The 16427-nt window shown below is 45.3% G+C and overlaps 1 protein-coding gene across 34 annotated transcripts in view; it reads left to right on the top strand.

Annotated features, from left to right (window-relative positions):
- Positions 1-2078: 2078 nt before the first annotated feature.
- polybromo (protein) overlaps positions 2079-16427 on the top strand; it is a 92447-nt gene continuing 78098 nt past the window's right edge. For 16 of the 34 annotated variants that reach the window (XM_077658353.1, XM_077658358.1, XM_077658366.1 and 13 more), the window contains exons 1-6: positions 2131-2270; positions 2699-2777; positions 5199-5296; positions 7593-7744; positions 12086-12201; positions 13534-13674. In XM_077658353.1, coding sequence (XP_077514479.1) covers positions 2709-2777; positions 5199-5296; positions 7593-7744; positions 12086-12201; positions 13534-13674 — 576 coding nt within the window. In that variant the 5' untranslated portion in view covers positions 2131-2270; positions 2699-2708. Of the gene's footprint in view, positions 2271-2698; positions 2778-5198; positions 5297-7592; positions 7745-12081; positions 12202-13533; positions 13675-16427 lie in introns of all 34 variants that reach the window. The other 18 variants (XM_077658364.1, XM_077658368.1, XM_077658381.1 and 15 more) reach the window with 5 other exon arrangements.

Consider the following 16427-nt stretch of genomic DNA (forward strand, 5'->3'; position numbering starts at 1 on the left):
TGGAACACGCGCGGGTCCCGTTAGGATTTGGTTTGAGTGGTGGTGCTGAAACAATTTTCCACCTCCCTGTGTTGTGCAAACTTCTTTTGCTGCTGACAGCACAAATGCAGTTGACTATATTGTATGCTGCCTACTTTGACCTTTTTTGCCTGCAAGCATGACCCAGCTAGACCACGCAAGTAACTTGGCTGTCATGTCCGGCAGGTGAAATGCATGATCGCAAAGTACTGATCGAATACACACTAGACCAACTGACAAGTCTTAATGCAGATTTTGCCCTACTGTAGCGAGTTTACTAAATGCTATGAAGGCGGCTCTTCTTTCAATAAAATAGCTGTTTATTCATAAAAGGGAGAGCCATGCAAATATTAACCTGTGGGGGCAGATGTTTGCGCCGGATAAAAAGTACATTCAACAGTCCATTCATCCTGTGCACCTTTGTCACCAGACACTTGTATACAGGCATCTAAGAGAGGTCCCTCACAAGTTTGCACCAGCAGTTTCTCAGCGTCGCTGCTTGTGGAGGAACTGACTTGCTCCGTCCCTCCTGCTGCACTTTCGTGTGCGGCATTTGCCACATCCTTCGATGATGCTGCTTTTCTCTTCATGTAGGCAGCCTTGTTTTGAAGTACCTTGCGCAGATGCCTGCAGAAGTCGCACAGTCTACTGGAAGCAGGGGTAAGTAGGTCACACTGCACGCTGTGTAACCTTTCCCCGTGCACTTTGCAATTATCCAAGGTCGCAATGCTGAACTCCGCCGCCGACGCGGCGCCTTGACAAAAGGCGAGCGCGTCCAAGTTGTTCAAGAAGTCCAGCACGCCCTGGGCCCCTTCCACGCTAGCCGTCTTCACGTGCACGCCGTCGAGGGTCGCCTGGCAGGTGACTGTGCCGTCGCTGTTCTCTTCGCACCTCACCAACTTCGTGAGCGTCGGCCTCCCGCCGAACATCGCGCAAAAACTGAAGGCCACGTGTCTGCTCGAGTGTTGAACGTAATGAAGTGACCAGTACCTGTTGGGAAGCAAGGCTTTGTTGAACTTTGCCAGGAATGCCGGTGCTTCGACGCCGGGCACGGGCGGGCAGCTGAGTGGGTTCTTAGTGACGCGGGGCTCGTTGGCAGCAGAACTTTTCGACGCCACAGGAGCTTCGGCCGTAGAGGCGGCGGTGTTCACTGACACAGTGCCACACGGTAGCACGGGCGTCACGGGCACCGCAGCCGCCGAGCTGGCCACGCAGGCGGACGCGGAGCCCGCCTTTTCGGGAAGAGGAGGCGACGCTTTGCGCGCAGTCACTATGTGAGGCGTAAGCGTTCGTTTGACCGCCGGCGTTGCCGGCGGAGGTGCGAGCACGATCACTTCTTCCACGCATTCGACATCGTCGCAAGAATCTGAGGACATGTCGTATTCGGCGTCATTTGGTTCGCAGACCCGTCCGTCTCCCTGCTGGGCAGGCGGTACTTCGGTTTCCTCGCTAGAGTCGGGGTTGTCGTTACCACTGGCATCTTTTATGGGTCTATCCGGACGCGGTCGGAGCGTTACGTCAGACGTTCGGCGGCGAGACCGCGGTAGCCGCGCTAATTGACGCGTGGGGACAGCGTCCGACAGTAGCAGCGGCCTGTTGCGCGGGATCTCGACGAGCTCGCCGTTAATCGTGTGCTTGTAACTTTTGCAAACGTACCGACTTTCAAAATGCCTCTCGCAGACTACGCATTTTTTCTCCAGTGTCTTTCCACAAACGGACAGTGCCTCCTTCCAAACTTCGAACCGTTCGTGGTCGGCCGGAACAGCGAAGAGGGACAACTTTTGTCCGCCGTCATTCTTGCATCCAGGAACAAAGCAATGTCTTTGACGAATAGACTTAGACATAGCCGACAAGTGTTTGCAATAAAAAATAATCAATATAAAGCGATGCAGGCAAACTCACGAACGAACCATAACGATAAACGTGGACTACAGACCAAGGTACAGACGACCACCAGTACACACCCGCCATTAAACGATAACACGCTGGCAACGCTGCTTCGCGGTTGCGCCGGTTGCGCCACCTGCGCTGTTGCGAGCGCCAGCCAGCGCGCTTTCGTTTTTTATTTTCCTCTCGCTGTTTCTCCCGAGAAACGAGCACTAGCGAGAACGCTGCGGGCTTCGCTTGCGTTCGCGAAAATGTTTACCCATTGATGCCTGTGTAATTGTTAACCACAAACTGCTAAGATAAAGTTTAGCGTGTAATTCTGTCTGTGAAGCGGCCTCCTTTTTTGTCATCGTTTGAGCGCACTGGTAATATGCGGCTTTTTGCTTCTCTTTGTCATGACCAGCCGGTTACAACATGGGCCTGGCCCAGCCGCGATCGTCGCTCGCTGGGATTGAGCTGTGAACTGTCGTAGGAAACGTAACCTTTTTACCTCTGTGTGGTGGCGGTAACTATTACGAATTGAATTACTAGAAACTCAGCTCTTTAATCTCGATTCCTGCAGTAGAGGCTCGTTTGGTAAATGCGCTAGTGAGACACACGAAGCGACGTGCGTGTCCCGTGCTAGTCGCGTACGGTTAAAAGAAAGAACTGAACGAGCCCGGCGCTAATTTAAAATGCGCCGGGAGGCAGCTGCCCGCAGCTGAGTCTACCTGGTGTTCAAAGGAAGGGGACAACTAACAAACTACCTGCCCTTATTTTAGTTTGATGCCACTCACTCATCGGTCGTTTGCAGTGGAGTGACCATGCCGAAACGCAAGAAAGCAGACGATGACCGCGCTGACGACAGGAAGCGCAGCAGAGTTCTTGATTTGGTGAGTCCAGCATTTCGCGCAATCGAATAAACGACTTCAACCGTGTTCCCAAGTTTTCTTAATAGAGCAGATGCATCGTGTGTGAGCGAACGAAGAGCTTCGCGTGGACTGTTATGTGGTAAAGCAGCTCTGTTCAAACTTTCGCACTGCCTCGCAACTTGTTCTAAACGATAGCTGGGATACATGTGCGTCGCCCCAGAAAGCTAAAGCCACGATTTTACACTCGCGAAACGCACTTTAGTCGCCACGTAATAACATAAATCTTGCTGAAGAGCGAGGATGGATGGAGGGATGGATGGATATGGCTGAACCTTTTAAATCGGGCGGTGGCTCAAGCCACCTAGCCATGTCTTGTGAAATTTTACTCCTGTCTTGCTTTTAGCCACAATTCGTATAACCTTCGCTTGGTTACTTCTAACCTCTTAAAATCCACTTTCCCTTCACTATCCCTAAACCCCAATGCCTTGGGTAAGTCAGTCCCGCTGCTTTCCACTGTAGGGTGAAGCCCTTTACAGAAAAGTATCAAGTGTTCAGCCGTTTCCTCCTCCTCTCCGCACGCAATGCACAGAGTGCCTATCTCCTGGTACCTGACTCTATACGTCTTAGTCCGCAAAACTCCAGTCCTGGCCTCAAACAACAAAGAACTTCCCCTACAATTATCATAGATATTTTCTTTGACAATTTCCTGTTTAAAGGTCCGGTATGTTCCCAGTGCCGATTTTGTCAGCATCCCTGTTTTCCACAGAGCTCTCTCTGTTTCTTTAACCTTTTTCTTAACTGACAATTGCTGATTTGCCCCCTTACTGCTGTCCAGATATTTACTTGTCAATTTTCTAGTTCGCTTTCTCCATTTCGTGTCAACATTCTTTATATGCAGGTATCTGAAAACTTTCCTAGCCCACTGCTTTTCCTCCATCTTTCTCAATCGTTCCTCAAATGCTATCTTACTGCTAGCCTCTCTCCTCTCGAAAGACGCCCATCCCATATCCCCCTGTACCCCCTGATTTGGTGTATTGCCATGTGCTCCCAAAGCTAACCTCCCTACTCCCCGTTGTTTAATTTCCAGCCTTACTTGAACATCTGGCCTCATACACAGGACCGCATTACCGAAGGTCAGGCTAGGGACCATCACCCCTTTCCAGATCCCTCTTACCACCTCATACCTATTGTAATTCCACAGTGCCCTATTTTTCATGACAGCTGCATTCCTACTAGCTTTATTCATTACATATTTTTCATGCTCTGTCAGATACTCAGCACTGTTTTTTATCCACACCCCAAGATACTTGTACTCATTCACTACTTTTAGCACGAACTGCTGTATTCTATGCTCGCCGCCCTCTTCGTTAAATATCATGACTGCATATTTTTCCTTACTATACTTGAAGCCTAATCTACTTCCCTCTGTACTGCATATGTCTAACAACTTCTGCAGGTCTTCCTTGTTGTCAGCCATTATCACTATATCGTCCGCGTATATTAGTCCCGGTAATGTCTGTTTAATCCATTCCCCTTGCTTGAAAAAAGATAGGTTGAAGCCTAGTCCGCTCCCCTCTAGCTTGGTCTCCAACCCTTGTAGGTACAACATGAACAACAAAGGGGACAGAGGACATCCTTGTCTGAGCCCCCGCTGTATCTCTACAGGCCCTGATACATTTTTTTCCCATTTTATGAGCACTCTGTTTCCTCTATATATATCTTTTAAAAGATTAATTACTCCATTTTCCACATCCAATGTGCCCAGTATGTCCCACAAATGCTCCTGAGTAACGTTGTCATAGGCTCCCCTAATATCCAGAAATGCTAGCCATAAGGGCCTATGTTCCTTTTCCGCAATTTCTATACACTCTGCCAGTGAAAATAGATTGTCCTCCAACCTCCTTTGTTTCCGGAACCCATTCTGTAGTTCCCCTAACACCCCCTCGTTCTCCACCCAAGCCTGCAGTCTATCCTTTATAATCTGCATCACCACCCTGTAAACCACAGATGTCACTGTTATGGGACGATAGTTACTTACGTCTGCTTTGTCCCCCTTTCCCTTATATATCATGTTCATTCTACTTAATCGCCATTCATCGGGGACTTTCTCATCCACTATCATTTGGCTTGAACGCCACCTGAGATGCTAGGAACGAAATTGGCGAAGTATACCTCAGTTTAAAGACAACAGAGATGGATTGTGCGGTACAGGGTTGAATTAAATGGCAGCGATTATCTGCGCCTGGTGATGCTACAACTTGTAAATGCCAGTGGGCGCAGCTTTATACGTCAGAGTGTGGTAACTCTTATTAGCTTCTTCCATAATACTACAATTTTAGTCTTTGGTTTATTTGTGACCTTATGCAGCGTATCATTCGGAACCAAGCACAAATTTTCAGTGTTTAAAGCAGATAAAAATTGCTTTGTTTGTTATGCTTGCAGTCAGAAATGCTCCAGTCACTGTATAGTGCACTGCAAAATTGCAAGGCAGAAGATGGGCATCTTCTTTGCGAAAACTTCATTCGAACACCAAAGAAAAGGTAATGAACCCCTATTCATTTGTTGTGTTGCTTAAGTGTGATATGTGTGATAGGACAGCTGCTGAAATTCAAGAGGGCTGGGCAGCCGGTTTGGTGGGCACTGTGTGCATCCAGTGGAAAAGCACTGAGAAATGTGCTCACAGTGCTGAAAGTGAGTGCTTGTCGCATTGATTGTTAGGCAACTGCACACCATTTGTTCCATCTGTCTGCTTAAAGTTCAGTGCTAACTTCATGAGGCAGTAATTCGCGGGGATATGCCGCATGATGCCATTGGGCGATGGGCTGGCAACCGGCAAAACACTGTCGCTCATTGCGTCGCTCAGTTTCTGGGTTTGCAGAAAATTTCGCCCATCGCCCGGGAGCAGCTTGCGGAACTAGCCACTAGCAGAAGGCCTTTTGGATACGTAGCTTCTATGCTAGCCATTTTGCAAGCGAAGTTTGCTTTTCTAGTGCAGTTTCAGTGAAGAAGAAGCAGCCATCAAGGACCATCGTGCCGACCCTTGCTTTGTCATGAGTACACACATGATTAGGCGCTGTCATGAGCAATGCATTGAAACAGCTCAATGAAATCCTGGGAGTAGTAGGGCAAAAAGAAAGGATGCTGTGTATGTCTTGATCACTTTTTACGTGTTTGAGTGCCACAAAAAAAAAATGTAGTGTATTATCAGAGGGATTTTTTTTTTTTTCAATTCTTATGCTGTTTAATCTTACAAATGGGATACTTGTGTAGCTATACTTCCTTGATAACGTGAGGTGACTGAACGTTGAAACTGGTGGCAACCGATACTGCGCTGAAAACTGAAAACATGCCGCTCTATTGCCAAATCTTGTTGCTTTGTGCGGGCATACCGGCGATAGCTGTAGGTGCCGACGGCCGTCGCTAGGAACGTCGCTTCATGCAGTTACTGCTTTATGGTCTTTGTGTAATGTGTGCCAATTTACACAAGTACACTAAGCGAAAGGCTGTCTCATTGGAGCTTTTAAAGTTCTGCTGGAACGCTGCCTTGCAACTGTACAGTTACTATGAGAAGGAAGTGGCCAGCTTAGTTCTTGCAAAGATGGTGGCACTGTTTTTCACTCGTAATAGGGGTTTTATTTTTTTGCCATTCATTGGGCATCAGATTGAGCAAGCAGTGAAGCACAGTGTTTTCCATTCGTGTCTGGATAGGGAAAGTGCAGCCGGTTGGGTTAAAAATTAATTGTAACAGAAGCAACATTTCATCCTTTGCCATTGTTGCATCAACGAGTGAAGAGGTACTGGAACAAGGCATGGAGTAGTTTCTGCATGCTTAGTAGTCATGGCAGATCTAGATCGTGATATGAATTAGCTGGAGAATAAGATTGAGGTAGAGTGCATTTATCTGTATCCCTGAAAAGGAAACTATACTATTTATCTAATAGACACTCCAGGGCTGACCTATCTAGTTGGAACTTATGAAAAGGCTAGAAATGAGGCTAAGCATAGCTCAAACTAATTATGGAAAAGAAAACAAAGTTGCCAAATACAAGTATATGCATGGACGTTCCCAGCTGTATGAAGTTAGGTGAGGCATTTTTAAAGGATACGTTATCATAGATGAGAAAGCAATAGCTGTGAGATAGCGATTCTATTTTTTTAATGTTCATGGTATAAAAGAATGAGGAACAGGTCTTGAATTGCTTGACTCAGTATCCACTTTACTATGATGGTTGATGGAGTCAGGAACGTAATGAAGCTAAAGACTGATTTTATCATGCATTGTTGGAGGGTAATATGGCTTATGGAGTAAGTTTTGTCGTTGACTGCAAAAGACTGCTAACTTGTTTGGCTTGCAGCCCACCGTGGTGGCTCAGTGACTTTGGCATTAGGCTGTTGAGTGGGAGCTCTTCAGTTTGTTCCACATAGCAGCAATGACATTTCAGTGGAGAATAAATGCATTAATGCTCATGAACTGAGATTTCAGTGCACTTTAAAGAACACATAGTGGTTGAAATTAATCCTCGGCCCTTCACTACGGTGTCCCTCATAGCCTGAGTTGCTTTGGGACGGTAAACCACATGAACTTCTGCTGTCAGGACAGGCACCTATGATTTTGTATGAATATGAAAGGAAAGGGTTCAGAAGTTCCCATATAGCTTTTGTGTTTTCTGGGATGTTGGCCACACCATTGTGTGGGACATCCAAAATGCGGTGTCGGTGTACCTTTTGTTGCTGGCTTAGCCTCTGCCTTTCTTCCCCTGATGTTTTGTGATAGTCGTGCACACATTTGTGAAGCAGACTCCGTTTTCTTCTTCAACCCATGTTTTCTTGTGCCAGAAGCCAGGCGGACTACTACGAGGTGGTGACCAACCCTATTGATATGCTTCGGATTCACCAGAAGATCAAAACAGAAGAGTACACTGACCTAGAGCAGATGACCAGTGATGTTGCCCTCATGGTGTCCAACGCAAAAGCCTACTACAAGGCATGTGCCATGTTCTGCTTGCTGCCTGTCAATTTTTTTTTTTCATTGTTGCAACAAAGTATGTCATTCTTGGTGACAGCTTTGGTGAAATGCAAAGAAAAGCAAAAATTACTGTTTTTCTGCTTGTACCTTTGGGGCATTGGGATGGTACAGGCATATCATAAGGATGGTACATGTACGTTATTGGAACGTTATATATGCAATTCTCATGTTATTATATATATGTCGCATTGTTAGTTTTGGTATTGTTTGCTCACTCTGAGACTTCTAAAGTGGTTTGGATTCTATGAACAAGCGCTGCATGAGGGTCATGTGCTGTCATCATGATCCAAATAACATTTCATGGGAAGTGCACATATTCAAGCAATAGGCTACTTGTGTTCTCTGGTGGCAGTGCTGGCATTCTTTTTTGCCACCTGTCATGTTGTCGATTGGTTATAACCAGGTGTTGAACTTTTCAATTTAAACTGATCAGTGTTGATAGCGATAAACCTCTTGGGAACTGGCCGGGCCAGTGAACAATGGGCAAGCAAAACCATTGCAGCCAGAAAAGGAGGCTTGCTGTTCAACAAAAACAAACTTTGGACGATTGGGTGGCTGTCACATGATGGGGGAGGGGGGGGGGGGGGGGGGTTTAATGGAAGAGTGCAAAGGAGAGAACATGCATAGGCGGTGTGCATCGTGACTGCCGTGCCGCTGTTGGTGGGTTTTCCAAGTGCACTCTGGAGGAGAGTAGACTGCTCATTGTACATTCCTATGCTGTTGTCTCATCATGAATTTGTTTTCCTTGGCGTTAGCGTCGTGAGATAAGGAACATCTGCTGCCGGTCTCCTGTGACACAGACTTCCAAGGCATTTCCAGCAACTGTTTCTTTCTATTTGGATATTGAAACATTCTCAAAACCCACCGGAGATATGATTTTACTTATCCTCAGCTATGCCAGCAACAGGATGGGGAGCAAACAGTTTGATCCACATTTCGCTTTAATGTTGCTTGTTTTTCCTGCCTTTTATTTTTATGGCATCAGACATTATTTAGATTAAATGTCGTGTCATTGTGAATCGTCGGATGTTTGCTGCTACTCGCGTTTAGGTTGGTGAGGAAATATCGTACTATATACTCGTGTATAAGCCACATTTTTTTTTCATGAAATTTTCTCAGGTGCGGGTTATACATGGATCAGGCCTATACCTACGCATTACCACACTGTGGTGCCATTGCAACTACTGTGTCAGATTATTAAAATGCTGGCGACAGGTGCGAACACTTTATTTCATCATTCATTGCTGCTTTCGCACTGATCGCCGTTGGACGAGCTCAGCTCATCGGCACTCTCACCGCCGTTGCTCCTAGTAGTGTGCACTTACTTGACGAGGTCCTCTTCAAGTTTTGGGAACTTGCACTGTTTCCCATGGAAAGCGTTCCGGGTTCGCGTAGTCTCGGCGAGGTCTTGCATTTGCATACACAAGCAGCGAACATACTTTTTGTTGACGTCAAAGTTGCGTCTGGCCTCCCATTTACCGTTTTCCTCAGCATATTTTGCCACTTTAAGTTTGAAGCCTGCAGTGTAGGACCGTCTGCGCTTGCCCATTGCTTTTTGTTTGCGTTCAAAAGCACTTAGGCTGCCACTTGATGCCGCATGCAACACAGCAGATTCCGCAAGCAGTCCACACACTTCCGAACGAAGCACCGGATAACAAAGACCAAATGGCGCTGGGCAAGGCATCGTGAAAACAGGAAACGGAAAGCCGTGGAGTTGCGCAATGATGATGATAATAGATGCGGTGTGGGAAAAACTAACTGGCACCATCTTGTAGCACTTTGTGGGACTAGGCACATTTTTGGCACGTTTTAGTTTGTTTTTTTTTCATGTGGGGGGTGCAGGCTGTACACGAGGGCGGCTGTTTGGTTGATTACTGCGTTTTGCTGTTAGGACTTCACTTTTAGTATGAAGTGCTGCATAATTTTTGTGACGCTTTTCAAGCTTTGAGTGCCAAATGTGTGCTGGGTGGGCGTGGGATACAAGGGCCGAAAAGGAAACACGTTGCTCCAAGTGCGCAATACTTATTTAGCTATATGTGATACATGGTGAAAGCATACCGTATTTGCTCGCATAATTTACACGCCCCTAACTTTTTAACCAGAGCAAAAACAAAAACATTTACTCTCATATATTGCACTCCCTGCTGCGCAAGCACACCAGCATGCATGCGGGTGCGCGCAGGGTAGGATTGGGAACATAGGCACGGCCTTGTCGCCGCAAATGGTTGCAAAAGGTGAGTGAGTGGTGTCAAAAAAGTTGGAAATTTGTTTGTGAATTGCTTCTGGCAAGAAAATATCGATTGTGCGCCGTTTACCTGGCTCGCTCGTGCCTGTGGTCGCTTTCCCGTACAAATGGCTGCGAGAGCAAACTTCCGGTAACCTCCGAAGCGTGCGTTGGGCTAGAATCCGAAACTGCCGAACCGTTGGCGATTCGGGTTGTTGCTACTCAGCCGGGCCACATACGAGGGCGCCATTTTATCACCTTTTATCTCTATTTGCCTCTAACTGCTGGCTTGGCGATTGTATCGTTCCGCGTTTATTGCTTTGAGCTGGGCACGTGCCTTCATGCCATCCCGTGGGGAACTGCATAACATGGGACGGAGCGGGGGGGTATGTGTCGACTTATATTTGGAACAAACTTTTTTTTGGCCAGCGAGGGGCGTGAGTTGCGGAGTCGGCTTATATGCGGCAGTATGCCGTATACATCCCACGTTATGACCTTTGTAAAGTTTTTTAGGACGTGTTCGCGAAATCTCCATGTAATTTGCGCCCCCACTTTTTGAGGCCCTAATTTTAGGAAAAGAAAAGTTGCGCAAATTATGCGAATAAATATGGTATTTACGCTAAAGCATTCACGCTTGATCGTGCACAGAATCTACTGAACGTCAACCGCTAATATGATCGTGTTACATTAGTTTCCATCTGCACATGTGTGGCAATATTTCTTCAGTGCTAGGGCAATGGCTGATGCCTTGGCACTTTCTCGGCAGAACTATGCACTTCAAAGGGAAGACTTGCAAATTCTACTTATGAAGCAATATTTAGATGGAGCAGTCCCTGCACGGTTTTGTGGCAGGCGGCAGAAAGTTTGCATCGGGTCACATTCACATCGGGCCACTGCATGCACACATTAAAGGCGCTTGCAGTGCATCGGCAAAGTTAAGGTTAAATGAAGAGAAGAAGAAATAAAACATTGAACTCGATTGTGTAACTGATTAATCAACTAACGAAGCAAACTTAGCAGGGCTGCGTTCCCCATCATACATAAGTCTGTACGGGGCACCTGCTCGTTTATAAGGATTGTTTTCTCCCAGATGGCTGCAACATCTTGAATGAGCTCACTGCTGCATCCCAGAGCCGAGGATGTCGGGCACCTCTTCTACGTCTTTACAACATACTATGCAACATAGTGAAGTGGCCAAGTTGGTAATTTATTTTAACGTGGTAACAGCACAAAAAGCTAGAAACAGTACAAAAAAAAAAAAAACCTACAGACGTGCACTAAAATTGCATGTGGCATTTTTATTAGAAAACTTCACACTTAAAATACAATCTGCCATGGACTGTGTGTGCAGGTTGTGAGGCTATGCAGTATGATTAGTTGCTTTCAGTAACGTCGGCGTCCACATAGTGATTGACAAACGGCAACAACTGTCTTCCAAGCGTACTTCTGAAAGCAACAAAAACGCGGGTTTCGCTGGTGCCCCCATGGGCAGTGCAGTTAGAGTATTGCTTCAGTGGCTGAAATCTCATTCAGATTCTTGCAAATGAATAGTCTGTATGGCAGTTAAATATGGTTCTTTTACAACATAGTATGTTTTAACATGCTAACAGTGCAAAAGACGAGGGGGAGACGTGCGCTGAACTTACTATAACTGGCATTTTTATTAGAAAACTTCACACTTGTGCACATAGTCTGTTGTGGAATAGTATATTGATGTGAATTTTTCCAATAAAAATTCCAATTGCCAGTTTGGTGGTGTGTGTCTGTCACTCTGTTTATCTTGTCCCTCATTTTTTTGTGCTGTTGCCATGTTAAAACGATTTACGAACCCGCCCACTTTGCTATGTTGAACATTATGTTGTAAGGTAAGATGCAGAGGAGGTGCAGTTTACGACTGCCCTCATCAGTGTTGTAATGCTTTACTGTGCATGCAAATCAGGTGAATTTGAATGGCAGTAATGATAGTGGAATGTTTTCTGATGCCTTATGCCACATTCTGCCTTCTGTGAAAGCATGGTGCAGACCTGAAATATGCATACCATACTGAATTTTGTTGACCATTGTTGCTTCTGCAGGAAGACACTCAGGCCTACCGCGATGCGTGCGACCTCTGGCAGGGCTTCGACTCTGCAAAAGCAGCCCTGCTGGTAGCCAACGCCAGGGCGGAAGAACAGGAGGACGAGGACATGGAGAAGGTGAAAAGTGGCATGCTTCATTATTAAAATGCACACACAATTGAGAGTGTAGACAAATAGCTGTGAGACACTTAAACTATCCCTTGAGACAAGTTATGGCGTCGACAGCTGTGCAATCATTGTGTCGGTCGAGCATCTGAAGTATGTACAGGGCACGGATTATCACTCTACACTCCCCATCTGTCATGAAGCCAAGTGGAGTACCGTGTAGTCGGCAATCTGCCAGTTTTTCTAGTTATGCTTTCAAGCAATTTGAGTAAAAAATAATTATCTCAATGGCAGAAAAACACCTGGTGACAGCTGTAGAAGTTGGTGGGAATTTGTGGTTAACAACTGAACAGATTCTGCGTACGCTTTCCATCTACTAATGATTCATTTTGGTCAATCTCCAATCAGAATTGCTTGCGATGCATTTTCACTCTTCTTGCAGTGCTCTGTTATTGGATTACCACTGTATGCTCTGGAAAGTAGGAGCTTTTGGAAATAAAACAGAGCCAAACACATTTTAGCGGTGCTGGTATTGGCAGTGGCTGACCGCTACCATATAGTTTGGGTCGATGGCCTTTATGTTTCTTATAATGCTCAGAAGATAGACCGTGATCATGCATAATTTGTTTCTGCGATCTGGCATTGACGATCAGCATGCTGCTTAGTCGGATTTTTTATATTTGCATTTTCAAGCCTTCACAGCACAGTGCACATTTTTGCTTCAGTCTGTGATATCCCTGTTCTTGTCTCAGTTCTTGATCAGTGTTCTTGACATATTTCCTCGGAATTGTGACCTTTTGTTATTAGATCAAAATCATTGGCTTTTATTATGTTATTATGTGGTGTGTTTGGCAGTGCAGTAATGCTTGCAGTAAAACATGTTAAATCATTTGTTTTCGTTTTGCTCATGTGGCACACTTCTCGTCGCCACCGTGTGGCATTTTTCATCATGTGACAATGACTGGAGATCGCACTGAGTTTGCCACGTGAGTGGATTATTTGTGGCGTGCTATCTTACATCACTGGTAGGTTCGTGCCTGCACTTCGGTGTAGCTCTGATGTCTGGCACTTCAAGTTTGGCTTTTGATGCCTCAGGTTGGACACCACCGCTTGAAACGGCGATGACTGCTTCAGCTTCATTAATTTCGTTTTTTCTAGCCTGTATAATGTCACCTCTGGGCATTATATTTCTACCATTTACCTTTGCTTCTTCACTACTTTTATTTTTTTCTTTCTCCTTTTTTCACATGTGTCTACTGGAGAAGCTCGGTGCTCTGCCACGTTTAGGCAGTGTGTGAGGTGGTGAGAGAACTGGCACCCCCTGCTTGTCTCCCCTGGTTGCAGGGACCACAGACACCCACAGCAGGCCAGGCTGAGTCATCTGAAGAAGAACACTACGAAGAGCTTTTCACCTCCGTGATGACAGCCACGGATGCCGAGGGTCGCTGCATCAGCTCCATGTTTCAGCTGCTCCCTTCCAGATCGGTAATGTGCAGACTGCCTTTTGAAACGCTCGCTTTGCTGCATGGCATCTCAGCATAATGGGGAATGGAGCTGTGATCGCTGTGACCATGGAAACGGGCCATTGCTGCATACAAACACTTTTTTCCTTTGACTGTTGCAGGCGGAAGTGTACCTTCACAAATCCAGATACCATTCTTTGCATTTTTACCCTTGCTGTAATTCCTCTTACCTAACTTCAATGTTTGTATGTTTCCTGGAAGCAAAACTGTGAGTGTGTGTTTGTGTGTGGACCAAACCGTACTACTTTGTGCACCTGTTTTGTCCTGTATCTTCTGTTTTACTTTTTAATAATGAAAACCTTGACTATTGTGGCAGCAAAATGTACTGAGTTACGCACTCTTTTTACTTAGAAAACCATAAATTTTTTTCCAGAACTTAAAAATTTTAGCCTTAGCTTGAATGATGGATAGAGGCCATCGCCGGTTGGATATCATTGCACTTCCCTTGAAATGCATTCCCGCAAGATTTAGGTCTGTGTTATATGAAAGGACCTCAGTGTCTTGATTGGCATTCAGGTCCTTGCAGAGGCACATTTGCCCACACAGATGACTCCAAGCCAAGCCTCCATCTGAACACCTCCTTTCACAAGCATCCCCTTTGGGCTTCTTTGGTGTGAGCATATTGCTGTGTCAAGAGTAGGAAAACTGGTCATTTAATTTGCACCTCATTGTAATATCTATGGGCCCTGTCGATCATCAAATGAGAATGTAACCTACAAAACTGGGCTCTAGCACCGGGATTTAAATCATCGGAAACACTGCAGTGTGCCTTGTTATTTTGTCATTCAAATAATAGAAGCAAGTGACTTCTTATTTACTTTGCGCTCTGAAGGTGGTTAAGCACATTATAGAAAGGAGCCATCTCCAGTGACGTTAGCCATTTTCTACCTTTTTAACGTGATGGTGTTTAGTAAGACATGATTACTACTAGTTACTGCTTTGAAGACTGAAAACTAACATCTGCGGAACACAAGGCAAATTAAACCTTAAAGTAATGATTGCCATGCGAAGACATTTTGGTTTGAAAAGTAAGGGTTGGTCTAAAATTGGGCTTAGCTATTAAGTGCTGTAATAGGGGTTCTAGTGGAAATCCTTGTATTAGTGAGATTACAAAAACATAAAGGTGACATAATGAAGTATGCATTATGATAATGTGATCCAGTCATACTGGTATTAACAGCTGCATATACAGAACATGTAAGTTTAAATTCTAGTTTGAGCTGTACTTGGGGCCTGCAAAACAAATGCTTAAAAGTTGTGTGCGCAAAAGTGAAATTATGACTCGAGAACATAGCCATATACTTACCATTACTAATTTCGTTGTAGACTTGCATGTGTGAAAAGAGTGTGATTTACCATTTCTTAAGAAAAAAAAAAAGACGCTTATGCAGTATCACTTAATGGTGTTGAAAAAGACTTAAGTATGAGGTTGGGAGTTGCCTACACCATTATTTTACTTTCATTGGTCAAGGTCGCATCAGTAAATGATTTTGTTGATGTCAGAGCGCAGAATGTGAAGTTCACTGTTGCGATTGAACTGCTCAGAGTGAAAGGAATAATTATAGCAGGTAAGCCTTACCATCCTATGAAAGTAACGGTCCCAAAAACAAACTATCACAGTTGATCATGCTTACAACAGCCACATTAAAGGAAAACTGTACAGGTTTTGGAATAAGACACGCTTAAGTGGGCCGAATGTGTGAAACTTGCAGGTAGCATGCAAACTTCTTTTGGGCTAGCATTTGCAATGGTGATGTAATCGCCGATTTAAACCTGGGTGGCTTTCAAACTTCTCTGCAGTGCACAGCGCCATGTAGGGGGTGCATTATGAAGTCATCTACGGTACTGGTACATTTCGAATGCAATGCTTGCTTTGAAGAGAAAAAACCGATCCCATCGTAAGCAAGAGCGGAAATTAAAAATCTTGCCACTCATGACATCACATTGAGCTTCTCCGCATTCCTCCGGTGGTTTGAGGGGAAGTTTGAAATTTAATCGTCGATTACGTCAACCTTTTCAATGCTAGTGCAAAAAAACTAGGTATGTTTTACATACAGCCTATATAGATTTGAATCATTGAACATCACGGAATTCTTAAAAAGTGGTGCAGTTGCCCTTTAATGAAGAATACTTCCCAGTACAGCACCCTCATTAATTCAAAGCACCGCCGTGGTGGCTCAGTGGTTATGGTGTTGGCTGCTGACCCGAAATACGTGGTTCGATCCTGGCCGTGATGATTGCATTTCGATGGAGGCAAAATGCTAGAGGCCCGTGTAATGTGCGACATCAGTGTACGCTAAAAACTCCATGTAGTCGAAATTATCCGGCACCCTCCACTGCGACGTCCCTCATAGCCCGAGTCACTTTGGGATGTTAAACCCAATAAACCATGTTGTTCAGCTGTGTCCAGGACTTCATAGTCGCTACCACTGCACATAATAAAGCTATGTTCGTTGTTTAACCAATAACTCTTCTCTGAACTTGTTCAGGCATGTTGTGGTCGCCACGTCATTTGTGGTTGTCATAATGACTCCTCTGTGAACTTGTTTAGACTTGTTGTGGTCGCCACGTCATTTGTGGGTGTCATAATTTTGGTCGTGACAGTTTTGACATCCGTAGAATATGTTGCTTAGTTACTGGAAAAGCTCTTCGCTGTTCACCAGCACTTGGGTACTCAGCAGCTGAACTCAAGCATTCCAGTTCACGGCAAACGTG

This window comes from Amblyomma americanum, chromosome 3 (genome assembly GCF_052857255.1).
Source record: "Amblyomma americanum isolate KBUSLIRL-KWMA chromosome 3, ASM5285725v1, whole genome shotgun sequence".
NCBI classification, from domain to species: Eukaryota; Metazoa; Arthropoda; class Arachnida; order Ixodida; family Ixodidae; genus Amblyomma; species Amblyomma americanum.